The sequence below is a fragment of the Sprattus sprattus genome (assembly GCF_963457725.1).
Source record: "Sprattus sprattus genome assembly, chromosome: 16".
Taxonomy (NCBI): Eukaryota; Metazoa; Chordata; class Actinopteri; order Clupeiformes; family Clupeidae; genus Sprattus; species Sprattus sprattus.
The window spans coordinates 27,809,669-27,824,262 of NC_137914.1; the positions used below are offsets into that span (position 1 = coordinate 27,809,669).

Consider the following 14,594-nt stretch of genomic DNA (forward strand, 5'->3'; position numbering starts at 1 on the left):
ATCGGTGCCCCCTAGAGTTTGCTTGGGAACACACCTTTCCTTGTGTAACTCACTTGTGACAATATCACTGTCATAAATACAAATTATGGCCTTCCCCTTGTGGACATCATTTGTTTATGAAGTGAAGGAGATGGAACCTCCTAGAAGACGATGGAAGTCAATGGACCATGTCAACCTGCAAGGTAGAGTAACTGGGTTTTATATAAGCATAGCTTTGTATAGTTGTGTTTTTAATGTGCGTTTGTAGAGCAATGAATAAGCTAGCTAGATTTTTTTCTTTTCTTTTTGTGTTGCCAACATATTTTGCCCATATACGTTAAGCGGGTTTGTAAACTGGTGTATAACCTCTGGATCCATTGTTTTTGATGAGATAATAGACATAGACAAGGTAGCTGAAAAGTCTTTGATTAATCTTCCATTAAAAGCATTGGCAGAGATGTACACTTAATTTGAACTTTAGCAATGCTCTATATGTATTTATATACCTGCACTCTTAGTGTTTAGAAGGGGCTCACTGCAGCTACACTAGAAATAGTTTGCAACCCACCATCAGGTAGCTAAATTAGATTTTTTTGGTTATTTTGTTTGGTCTTTTGCCTCCTATAATGGTTCTTCTCATGGTTTTATTGCAGGAATCCAGTGTTCTGAAGCAGCAGAAAGTCATCTGAGAGGAAGAAGCAGAGGGAGTGGAGGTGGAGAGCAGAATGAGAGGAGGAGGAAGATGAGGAGAGGAAGAGGATCCTCACATGTCAGGGTCAGAGAGGGCACTGATCCTGAAGCCTAGAGAAGGAAATACAGGTGATGTATGTTATGTGTCAATACTACTCCATAAAAAAGGTTATCAGAGGCAATTAGATACTAAGCTTACTAGATTTTTTAATTATAATTTGTTTGTTTTGCAGGTGAAAACTGCCGGAAGCCGATGACAAAACTACCAGGTTTTATGTTTGATAGCATACGTGACAAGCAAGAATCAGGTGTGCGTTAGCGACAGTGATATTCAAAGAAATCCTCCACTATCCATATACAATGCATCACTTTCATAGAAGATCACTAGGGCAACTTTCCTTGATACTTTGTACTAAGGAGTGAGAAAAAAAATCACAGACCTCTGACAGATTTTATACATATATTCCTGTGAACTTTCACAACCATACTTTACATACACATCCATACTAGAATGTTAAAATAAAGAGCATATAAAATAAAAAGTCATGCCTTGGTTTTAAGCTTTGAATTCCAAAATCACAAGTTCTTGTTAATATTCACAATGGTAATCCTGCACTATAATAATGACTAATCCTCTAATTAGTCATTATAGTCATCCTTCTGCTCAAGAAAACTGGACAGAGAGCATGATTAAACAGTCATGGCTGAATATACAGTTAGACGCAACAATATGCCTTAAGTTTAATGTCATATTCAAACACTATTCACAATTTCACAACTGAATCCAAGACAGAATAACTTAATGTGTAAGAGATAACGTAGAGAGAGCAGATCACAGTGGCACATTAAGCAGTGATTAAGCATCTCTGCCCAACCGTATACTACCATCAGGAGGCCAGAAGAAGTGAAAATAAGTTTCAATTTAACATCAAGGCTAATGGCTGATTTTGCATTGAATTCGCGAGTCACAGAATTTTCCCTTTTTTAAGCATTGCATATCAAACAGTGTATATCTATCAGTGTGATATGTGGTATAAGGGCCAAGCCTATACATTTAAGATAAACCTCCATGAACGTCTTAAGTTGTGAGGGGGGTTGTGCCATAGGCTAAGGTGATATCTGAACCAGCATTGAGATCAGAAAGAGCCTCCGGGTGAGCTCACATTTTTTATTTCCATGCAGCCTCTGTTCCACTCCAGTCTTATTCCCACCCCCCCCCCCCCCCCCCCCCCCCCCCCACATGCAGTCAAAAGATACCCAATTTGAAGAGATTAGGAGGAAACACTGAAATTTACCATTTTGATCTAATGCTTTGGGGTTCTATCTCCAATAATTCTGTTCCAAGAGAATTTTGCTTCCCATTGCTTGCTGTAACATCAACAGACAAAATAAACTGGTCTACATACCTTTACAGATGCAGAACCACATCACACAGTGGATACATGGAGGTGTTCATGATTCCAGCCCTGCTCATCCAGTGGAATGCAAACACAAAATTATTTTGACATGATGGCCACAAGAGGCACCGTGGGGAGAGCACATACAGGTGGAGGGAGCGTGATGCTCTGGGGAAACCCTGAGTCAGACCATTCAGCAACGATAACCTGCAATAAAATCTGCTCCTATGTTCTCAACCATACTTGTGTGTGTGTTTGTGTGTTTGTGTACTGAGATCTGGGGTTATAACACATAAATTGCTCATCCCACCACGAATGAAAATGTCTCAATCGGATCTCTCGTCTTTCTTTTATTGTTTATCAGAGGAACGAAGTTATCAACATGGGGAATAGATCTGAATGAATCACTAAATTGGCTAGTTATAGGCTATAAAGTAATCACTAATAGGCTAGTTATAGGCTAGAGCAATTGTAACAACCGGATGGTAGTCCCGCACATCGCACATGCTCAAACACAAACGGTTTAAGGCAAAAGGCTCAACATCAACATATAGGGCTTGTTTTTACGCATAATGTGGGTTTATTTTACGTTATATTGAATAATGTTGTAAACGGTTTACATCATAAGGCTCAATGTTAACATATGAGTGTTGTCTTCACGCATAAAGTGGGTATATTTAATGTAATATTTAGTTATGATGTAAACGGTTTACAGCATAAGGCTCAACATCAACATATGAGGGTTGTCTTCACGCATAATGTGGGTATATTTAATGTTATATTTAATTATGCAGACGACAGTGTCGCAAAGTGACGCATACGCGATCTGCAGGACTAACATCAGGTAGCGATTGATCGGGTAGTGCGCATGCTTAAGTTGCGCAACTACCATACGGTAGAAAACTACCATCCGGTTGTGACCGTTATCACTAAATAGGCTAGTTATAGGCTACGCTGCTTTAAGAGCACTGTAGCTGCCAAATGTGAGGACCTGCCTGATGTGAGGCCGCATGCGCAAACTTTGCGACACTATTGTAGTACAACGAGCCAGGTAATGCTGGTGGTGTAGGCTACAGCATGAAGTGGAATGACAAGCGCATTTGTTTACGTTTGAAATCCACCAAGGTTTATGATGTTAAGCTTCATGTTTATTGAATTATTAGTTAAGCAGTGCATTCATTAGCCTACTAGTAACAGTAATACAACATAGCCCCATATGTTGACACTGAGCCTTATGCTGTAAACCGTTGACAAAATTATAAAACACTACGTTAAATAAACCTACATTATGCGTTAAGAGAAGCCAGATACGTTGATATTAAACCATGTATGAGAATGCACGTCTTGGATAGTTTGCTCCTGAGCCTTCTGCCGTAAACCGTTTGTGTTTGCGCATGCGGACTCACATCAGGCAGCGGCGGACTCTAGACATCCTATTGGCGGACTCACATCAGGCAGGGTCCTCACATTTGGCAGCTACAAGCACTGCCCCATAACATTTTGACCTGGAGTTAGTTGTTTAGTTTCTTGTTCTGATTTTTCAACCTCAACCCGTGCCACTCTTGCTGTATCGACATCTCCCCCCACCCCTGGAAGGCTGCCCCAAATGTTGGAAACCACTGCCCTAGAACAAGCCCAAGGTGATGGTGGCAAGGGAACATTCCCTTTTACCACATTGGACCTCAAGAGGATATCCTGTAGTGGTTAGTAGAAAGTTTGAGTGCTTAAAGCATTACATGTCAGCAAGGGAATGTGCGGCATTGGCCATGTTACAACTCTTTTGTACAAAAGCAGATATCCTTGAGGTTGTATCTCTTTCTGAAGCACACATTCATGTGGACTTGATCTATGGACTTCATATGGGCTTGTTCAACTTGCTGACCTGGGTTAGCATGTTAGCATGAGGGTACGCATTTAACAAATATGATTGAATCATATGTGCTTTATGCATTTGCATAAAGCTACTCACACAGCTCACAATGCTTTGTTGAGTATTTTTTGATTTTATAGTACTTCCTTCAAGTAAATACTCAAACTCTGCCAGCTGTGTGTCCTTGGAGGACTTTTTAGTCTTTCATTAAAGTATTTTATTGACACAATATGACACCTCCTTTCTCTCTTCCCATTCTCCCCCTGCCTTGGTTTCCTCCATTCCTTTTAGAATGGAATTACCAATATAAGGTCTTTATAATGGAACTACCAATATAAGGTCTTTATAATGGAATTACCAATATAAGGTCTTTATAATGGAACTACCAATATATGGTCTGACGATATCAAAATGAACAGAGTAAAAAAAATAGTTTTAATCTTTATAAAAGAGATCCCCTTTCATCTCTCATGTTTATTTTGAAACATAAAGAGAGTTAGTCGAGACAGAGTTCATATTTATGTTCACTAATGTACTAGTATGAAGATCTGTCCAAGCCAATTATATGATTATTTGGATTATGAATACAGCACTGACTTAAAATGACTTAATTACATCTGCATTACAGATATCACTATTTCCTTATTTTAAAAGTCCTACATAGTTACCACGGAACCAAATATGCTCTCAAATTTACATTCTCCATAGCAATATACAGTTAGCCTGTATGACATTGTTGAACAAAGTCAAGTAATACACATTTTAAGTTAAAAATAAGCATCTTAATTCCAACGTGGATTATTTCACAACATTATTAGTAAGATTGTTACTAATAATAATTACAAGTGAATCACAGTTACAGTTATGAAGCTGGTGACCAGGACATGGTTGAATGCAGCTGGAATGTTAGCAGTGTGTGACATTGAAGTCTGATCCTTTTTTTAAATGTGGATGATGAGTGAAACATATTGAGGATATGGTTTAAGAGAGTTGCCCTGGAGCTTTGTAAACATGTGATTTAGGTGTGGGCGGATACACGTCCATATGTTGAAACAAAGCAGCCAAGCGGTTGTGGTTTGTGGGGTATAAGTAGAGCATGGCTGTGGGCTAGATGCAGTGTGCACATGAAAGACCAAAATATAGTCTGTCACATCCCACTGCTGTGCAGTTCATCAGTGGTCTTCACCTACATTCTTGCCTCATGTAATAGCTGCCTTTACACAAGCATGCACAACATATTTGTATTCATGTTTGTCTCTGGATTTGAATGTTGTTTATCTGCTTGTGTGGGTCTGTGTATGTGTGTGTGGCAGGATTCATTTCCTTTTAATTCTAGGTAGTGGTGGGTGCTATTACCAAAGACGTCACGTTATAATTTTTAACATATAATATTGAACAATATAATAGCTATTTCCCACTCGTTGTCTCTAAGTTTGCCGTTGTGAATAAGTTGTGAAATGGCAAATCATACACAGACACAAACAGACACATTTTTTGGAGTATTAAAAATAGTTTTTCATATAAAGGTTCATGTTTGATGTACACACAACTTTGAGTTCAAGGTATGGCTAGAGCTATAGAAGCCTAGCGAGTCACACGATGAACACATTCAGCTGGGTCTAGGCAAGCTGTATTTTCCATTGGGTTAACTATTGCAATCAAACACGCCACAAAGGCATTGAATTGCTAAAAACCGCAGACTTTAAATACATAACCAGGACAAATAAGGGATCATATAAATGAGCTTAAATTTACACAAGCTATGCGTTTAATAGCCTTGGCTACTGTTACCAGATAGCACCCCTTCTCAAGACTGCAACAAGTTAGCTTATGATATTGTGTAAAAAAAATTCTCACATCTGATTACAAATAATTGCTTCTTCTCGACAGCCTCCCATAGTGGCTCGTTTTATGGAAAGCTAAGATCATCCTACACCTGCATTCTTATTAGCCATGAACTTTGTAGATGTTTCAGGGTGATGGCTTGACTGGTGGTCTCCCTGCCCAGTTAAAGTCTTTGTAGATGTTTCAGGGTGATGGCTGGTCTCTGGTGGTCTCTTTCACCAGTTAAAGTCTTTGTAGATGTTTCAGGGTGATGGCTGATCTCTGCTGGTCAGTTAAAGTCTTTGTAGGTCTTTGTGGTGGTCTCCCTGCCCAGTTAAAGTATTTGTAGATGTTTCAGGGTGATGGTTGATCTCTGGTGGTCAGATAAATTCTTCCTTGGATGCAAGCTCTACTTCTGTAGGTAGAATATTTCAATTTGTAATGTACCAATTTAATTTAATGTTACCAGGCAAATAACTTATTTTGCTTCTGGAAATACAGTTGAGCATAAATGTTCACAAGAAAAATAGATGATCAATGACCACCTGGTAATGTGGTGACTGGTGTACATAGAACATGGAAAGACAGGCCTTAATCTGAAGAGGGTTGTTTATCTGATGCACATGGGTCATTTTAGTATTCCAAGAACAATAGAATGGAAAATAATTTTGGTGCTAATGGTTTCTAATATAAACATTATATTTTAACTATCATCACTCAGAGACATTGCGTATGTAGTAATGAAGTCTTGAGCGTGAGCTTGAGCATGAAGTCTGACTTCACTTCTGCTCCTTCTGTTAATAGCTTGCTGTCTTGTCTAATTTTGTCAACTGTTCTTTTTGTTTGGATCTCTTTGTGTGGTCGAAGTTTCAGGGGAACCCTAAACAAACCTCAACTCCTTATTCCCATGTAATGCACTGACAGCTCATTCTGATCCCAAAACCTGACTTGGATCTTGCAAATTTGTCTGTGCAAATTTTACTTAATCTTTTTATTTCTGTTTAGTTTCTTTGCTTTTGGTATGCTTGTGTTATTTTTATGTATCCTGTGGTCACACAAAAGAGGGAGAGGCTGTAGCAATTGTGGTTCCCAGAGATGTCTTGTGGCCAGGACAGATATAACACCCCTAGCCAGACAGACAGTTATAGTGTTTGTGGTCGTCACCCAGAGGCGTTACTCTTTTTGCTGCCTGTTTAAACTCAACTCAACACCCAGGAGTGAAGCTCATATACACATTTATATATACACACAAAATAAAGGGCATGAGAATCTTAACTCTGAAATGATAACCAACAGTCAGTAGATGCACACACTGTCTCCTTTTTATTAAGCAAGAAGAGCAAGGAGTGTGATATCCTTGGTCAACATATTGTATATTATACACTCCCGATGCTTGGTTTACCATCTAGTCAGTTTTGTTTGTGAGGAAAAACTTAAATCCCAAGTAGCATTTCTTTGATTTCATCCTATTTTAAGCTACTTTATAGGTCCACAACGTTGGCATTTGTTTTTTAGTAAACCATGAACTTTTTGAATTTAATTTAAACATTTTACTGTATAAAGACCACACATAACAACATTTATTGTCCCTTTAACCCATACAACAACAACAACAACACTGCAAAGTGCAAACTGAGGTTTTCTTTTATGTGGTTTGAGCTTTATATAACACAAAGGAGTCACAGTATTATGTCATGCCTGTAAAAAATGCCTTAACGTGTGATGCATGTAGTTCTAACTCACTGGGCGTGAATGTCTGGGTTAATGTGTTCAGGAAAAAAAAGTCCTGTTGATGCTTTTTAGAGGAGCATCTGACAGTGCCCATGAGATATGATGGATTGTAGTGCTGTCAAACGATTCAAATATTTAATCGCGATTAATCGCATTTTTGTCATAGTTAACTCAAAATGAATCGCGATTAATCGCAAATGTATTAATCGCAAATTTCTATCTATTCTAAATGTTCCTTCAATCATTTTTTTTTGTAATGCTCTTATCAACATGGAAAAGTGGATTGGCTTGCTTTATGCAATGATATATTGAAAAACAACATTGCCAAACAGGGCGGTACAAAATAAAATTATAAAATGCACATTTCAGATAAACAAGGACTAAATATCAGATAAACAAGGCTTAATATTTTCTTTTTTTCAAGTTTGCTGTGAACATAGAAGTCAGGCCTCTTATTTAAAAAACAATGAACCGTAACAGTTAGGTTACCAATAAAGGTAAGCCTACTACTTCTGTGCTTTCAGCCAGCTGCCTGTTGACATTTTCAGACAACAGTCAGTGCGTGCACATGATGGCAGTAATTCGGTTTCCGCCAAGCCCCGATTTTTCTCTCCATGGGGTCTCCATGGGGGGTTAACTGCGTTATCTCACGGCACATGGCAGTGACAAATTCAGATCTTGGCCGTGTCAGTTCAAATCAAATGAGGAATGTTTACAAGCGGGCATCTGCTACCGTTGATTATACAGTAAATAAGTTGTGAAATGAAACAAAAACACACCACAGTTAAAGTTGTATTAGTATTGATTGATTCACATCGATATGAATGGATTACATGACTAACAAGTGGTGGAAAAGTAATATGAAAATATTTGTTCACTGAATTAGCGCGTTCTGTCACCAACAGTTGCGTTTCAGTTTCAAAGTTTCAGTTTTGGTTTCAGTATTTCAACGTGAATGAGAGGGAGCACAAGAACTGAGCGTCTAGTAGCGATTATCATATCATAGACATATATGATGCATTTTTTTTTTTTACAACGCGTTAATCGCGCGATAAAAAAAATTACGCCGTTAAAATGGGCTTGCGTTAACGCCGTTAATAACGCGTTAAACTGACAGCACTAATGGATTGATTAAGCGCCCTCTATGGTGATCCTATTAGAGATGATAGATTGATTATGCACCCTCTATGGTGTTCTTATGAGATGTGAGAGATTGATTAAGCACCCTCTATGGTTCTCCTATGAGAGATGATAGATTGATTAAGCACCCTCCATGGTGCTCTTTTGAGTGAGGAAGTATCATGATGCCATGATAGGAAACCTTTCAATGGTCAAGTGCCCTCCAGGAAAAAATTGTGTCAAAAAGGTGTCCAAATGTGTGCCCATCCAGTTTAGAACATGGGATACAGGAATAAACGGGCCATTCAGTCAATTTATACTTTACGTAGGTTGAAAATCAAGCACCCTTACAGCATTTTGGCTTTAGAAGTAGTTCTAGCTGACATATGTTCCACTCAATAGATTGTGTTACAGTACAACTCAGTAGTCTTCTCATCACACCCCCTTCAGAAAGTTATTGGGGGTCAGTATAGCCTAAGGTACAGAGCTTTTTGCATTCAATTCATGTATGAAGTAAATATGAATACGAATGTTGCAGTTTATTTTCCTTTCCACGCAGGCTTGTACAAAAACTGTTTAACATTTTTGACTCCTACCTTTTTGGTCCGATACACCCAAACAGGATGTCGTCTGCTCTTGAGGGTGCCTAAAGCTTTGGCACATGGTAGTACATAACCAACTGAAAGTAGAACCCACAGTGGCCATCTATTCCATGAACCCACAGTGGCCATCTATTCCATGAACCCACAGTGGCCATCAATTCCATGAACCCACAGTGGCCATCTATTCCATGAACCCACAGTGGCCATCAATTCCATGAACCCACAGTGGCCATCAATTCCATGAACCCACAGTGGCCATCAATTCCATGAACCCACAGTGGCCATCAATTCCATGAACCCACAGTGGCCATCAATTCCATGAACCCACAGTGGCCATCTATTCCATGAGGGGCACATGGAGGGGGACATATGGCTCATGTTAAATATCTGGACAGTTGGTTACACTATTCCCATCTTGGCCCTCTCTCCTCTATTACATTCATCCAAGGCTCTGTGAGGGATCGGGCGCTCACCCTACGTTATTTTGGGATGTGTCGACTGGACTTGGTGGTGAAGTTGGGAAAACACAGGGCAAGAGATAGTAGCTTCTTGTAAAAATATAGATCTATTTATTTACTACAGGGGGACTTAATGTCAACCCCACACATGTGCCAACAAACAAACATCATACTACAGACAGTACCCACATTAACCCAAGTAACCTGTATCCTTTGCGCCAGCTTGGCCAATTTAGGCCCAAATACCGGCACCTTTCTAGGCCCAAGCTAGGCCCCACACTACATCCAGACACTATGCATGAAACCAGGTACAGCACAAGGCCCCAAAACAAAACACATAAACTAGGTACAAAGACAAGGTATAAAGACACAGCACAAAAGCAAGGTAACCTAACAAAGCTAACAGTGTCCACACTCCTAGACACGTACTGCCTTTTCCTCACACAGGTAAGCAGGGAAAGCAGTACACCTGTTTCTCCCAAAGTTATTTCCTTGTGCTGTCGAATGCCTCTCTCGAAGAAGTCTCTCTCCATGCTTGCCTGAGGCACCCTTAACATAGGGCAGCCACTTGGGCTAAATAAGACCCCACCATTGACGTGGAGCACGGAACCAACCATTACGTAGGGGAGTCAAAGTGGCTTAAAGGTACCATCCTGAATTGCCACGGTGAGGAGGGGGAGATTTCACCTTCTCACAGGCTGTCCAGGTTCTTCCAAATGTTTGTTTGTGATTTAGAAAATGTAACTGATAAGCGTTACAAGGACCCATCCCCACCTGCCGCAAACACACAAAACACAACATGGGCAACCATATTGTTACATTTGTGAGGCATTTCGTAAATGGGTGTTTACACAGACATAGTGACCCACGTACTGCAAAGGTGGTAGTTTCTAACGTGCACGGCACAGCAGTCGAATGGACTTCAATAAATTATTATATGCTTTTGGGACTGAAAATCCATGAGATTCATTGTCACGGATGGAAAAAAGACTTGACAGGTTTGGTCCTGTACCGAGAGGCGGAGTACAGAGAGGAGGAGCCAGAGTAAGAATGTCAGAGAGAGGAGAGAGACTTTAACGCTAGTAGGAAGGGATGTTGACGTTACTGTACTCGATTTGAACATTTTTATTCGTTCCACGTACTGTATAGAGTACTGCACAGTTTCTGACGTATATTTCCACTGTCTGTTGCTAAGGTATTAAACAGCCGTGGCCAGTTGCTCCTGATAGCAGTACATTACTGTGCGTTAGCATGACAGTGTAAGCCAGCTTTACTTGGGACCACTTCACCAAGCTATTTTGTTTTCTGTGTCTTCTTTTGGATAATCCTCCTACACCCAAGTATTCAAATTCTCAAGTTACCTGACTAAACCAGTTGCAGGAGTATAGCAACGAGCTAACTACTAAAGCTAACTAGTAACTACTAACTACGGTACCTAAAGGCATTTTTGTGGTGTAACGGACCACAGAACTACATAGTGCATAGTCTGGGTGGGAATGACAGTTGTGTCTATCTGCCATTCACATGACCATATACCCTCAAAATTATTTTGAAGATGATGGCAAAACATAGCTCAAAAATGTGTAAATTGTTGTTGCATACTGCCTTGCGGTAATGATTAAGACCTCCTTTTGTCTCTGTCCTCTACAGTGTCAGAAAACCAGGTACCGGCCCAGGAAACTGTGCGAAAACAGAACTCTATTACCAAACCTCCTACACAGACAGGAGAGATGCAAAGTAAGTCCTTTTGTCTGCCATTTCTCACTCCAGAGTCACTCAGAGCTCTTCTTCTTGGGTGCTTGTCATTGCTGTTGAACTTGGCATTGGTATTCAAATTGCTGATCCGTCACTGATTATTATCCTGGCTCTGTTGCAGGCTGTATGAATTGTAGTCAAATAACTTTCCTGTCTGACCGCCTAAGGACTCTGGAGACAAAGGTACAAATATTTGTGGAATTCTTATGAAACCTGTGAGGCTCCTAGGCTTCCACTTGACTTGCAAAGTCTGTGACTTTTATTCTGTAATGTTACATTCATGTTACACTAAAGTGCTTTCGACTGTTACTTGAGACAAAAAACTGCAATGTGTCAATATATTTACACATAAATAATATCCTTATTATGTTTGCATCCATATTTTGTGATGCAAGTTTGTTTGTGTCAACGATTTCTGTGTATTTATGTATTCATAATTTGTATTTGGTACTATCATAATGTTGAACCCTTTCATCAGTTGGTTTTTATCAAAACAAATTGTAATGACTCTGTGTTCCTTTTCCAGGTTCAGCTCCTCACTAACCCTGCCTCTGCCCAGGACCACCTTAAAGATGGATCAGCACCAGACTCTCCTCTAACAGCTCCAACTCAGGCCAAAGGGTCTCCTGCTTCACGGGGCTCTGTAGGTATGTTTCTCCCATCACAAAGTCAGGTTTGGCTTTACATGTTTGCTGGCGACACTGGATGAAAAAGAAGTTAGTCGTTGATTCTGTAATACTGTATTTAATAAATGGACTGACCTATAGCATGTCTAATCTACTTTACCCTATTTCTAAACAAATGTATCAATCTTTGGATAGAACTTGTTTTAGGATTATGTGTGCACACATTCCCATGGTTTGTGTATGTGGGTTTTCCAACCCATTGAGTTTTCAAATCAGCGTACATTCATGTGCAAATGAACGATAACATCCACATGTCAAAATCCACTCCTACAAACATCCTTCTATGGCTTGAGAAGGCAAAGACAACAGACACTCATTAGAGGAGCAAAGTGGTTAAAAGGGTGAATAGCCCTGAATTATGTCATTTAAATAAACTGGTGCCAATCCAGTGGCTGTCCTATGGGGTTGGCAAGTCGATGCGTCACCAAGACCAAAATCGTCACTTCCGGATCCATCGCTAGCAATTTTAACATAGTAAACGTCAGTGACGTGCGGTGAGGTTCACAGCTGGTGAGGCACAGAAACCGGAAGTGATTACGTCATTCCGATCTCTAGTTGTTTAAAAAAAATTGAAATGTATACATCATACATGTATATATGCTTATGGTTTAAAAATTGTCATCCCACCAGAACTGAAAAAACTTTATGTTTTATTGTCTAATACTATTACTTTTAAACGATTATTATTACAAGAAGTTATGCGGCTCAATAGTTAACTGACTTTTACGACAGCTAATAACATACGGTGTGGTAATTGAACTTTTACACCGTGTTAAATAAGATATTAATCGTTACAAGGAAGCGTATGTAGCCCTCCCACCAATGATATGGCTCATTTCAATTTGTCTAGGGAAAATATAACCTTTTACACAACTCGGCAGTGATGGGCAGTAGCGTCACTAGATTTGTCAGTAGCTTGGCAGTAACGTCGCTATTTACAAAACCAAGTAACTTTTCAGTAGCTAAGCTCTTTTATTGATCAAGTACCGCAGTAGCGTCCTCGAAAGCTAATTTATCCTGGACCTTTCTGATGTTTATTCATAACAGGCTTCATCTTATAGAATTCCTATTTAAAACAAACATGTGTGAGATACTTGGTATAATATTTACCTCTTCTTAAGATTGAGTTTGAGAGACTGGTGGCTACAGCTTGTGCATAGATTTGATCCGATAAGGCTACCAGCTGGCGGCGCGCGGCACGGCTCTCTAGTATCTAAGTTAACGACCGGAAGAGAACATCACCAATCATATTGCATTTAGGAATCTTGTGAAAGAGCGAAAAAATAACGTTATTAACCGGTTACCATTATTTACCACATATTTTTTTTTAAAGTTTCTGGTTTCGTTTCTGTTCCTAGCAAAACATCAAAAGTTTCTGGTTTTCGTTTTCGTCCCGTGAACCGGTTCAAAGCCTTGATTTCATCCATTCAACCGTTTTTATCTGACTGACAGTTGTGTTGATCCCTAAAATTGCATTGACTTGGCATGCAGTTTGTTTAACTGAAAGTAGCTTCTAATGTATCAAACTACTTTTGACAGGTTTATGTAACTTAGCTTGCTACTTTTTTTTTGCAACTCGGACACTTGAATTCGAAGTTGACATTTACATATTTACAGTCGTATGCAAAAGTTTAGGCACCCCTCTAAGGCTGCATGATAATGTACTCTGTCTTCACCAAAAAAGATCACAGTGGTCAAATATTTATTTTGTAGTTATCACTGAGTGCTGGGGTGTTTTCCAGACAAAGATATTTAGTGTAGCAGTATTTATTGGTGTGAAATTAAATCAAATGTGAAAAATAGGCTGTGCAAAAGTTTGGGCACCCTCATCATTTTGTTGATTTGAATACCTGTACCTACTCAATGCTGATAAAATGCATCACAGAATTAGTCTGGTTAGCTCGTAAAGCCTTCAATTCCATAGAAAGGTGCATCCAACCATTAGAAAAGGTATTTAAGGTAGCCAATTGCAAGTTGTGCTTCTCTTTGATTCTCCTCTGAACAGTGGCAACATGGGGGCATCAAAACAGCTATCAAATTATCTGAAAAAAAAAGATTGTTCAGCAGTTTTGTTTAGGGGAAGCCTACAAAAAGTTATCCTGGAGGTTTCAGCTATCAGTTTCCATTGCGATGAATTTAATTATGAAGTGGAAGGCAACAGGCACAGTTCTTGCTAAGGCTAGAAGTGGCAAGCCAAGAAAAATAACAAAGAGGCAAAGGCGAATAATGGTCAGAATGGTCAAGAATAACCCTCAGACCACCTCCAAAGATCTGCAAGGTCATCTTGCTGCAGATGGTGTCACTGTGCATTGCTCAACCATTCAGCGCACATTGCACAGAAAACAGCTGTATGGGAGAGTGATGCAGAAGAAGCCTTTTCCGCACACACGCCACAAACAAACTCGCTTGAGGTTTGCCAAACTACATTTGAACAAGCCAGGCTCATTTTGGTGCTGTGGAATGATGAGACAAAGATAGAGATA

General features: G+C 39.6%; 1 protein-coding gene across 1 annotated transcript in view; it reads left to right on the top strand.

Moving 5' to 3' along the window:
- The window catches only part of emid1 (EMI domain containing 1), a gene marked incomplete at both ends in the record, with an annotated part of 50,802 nt that overhangs the window by 14,749 nt on the left and 21,459 nt on the right, over positions 1-14,594 (top strand). Inside the window, 3 exons of the mRNA XM_080853591.1 lie at positions 11,321-11,407; positions 11,547-11,608; positions 11,952-12,072. Coding sequence (XP_080709717.1) covers positions 11,321-11,407; positions 11,547-11,608; positions 11,952-12,072 — 270 coding nt within the window. The remainder of the gene's footprint in view (positions 1-11,320; positions 11,408-11,546; positions 11,609-11,951; positions 12,073-14,594) is intronic.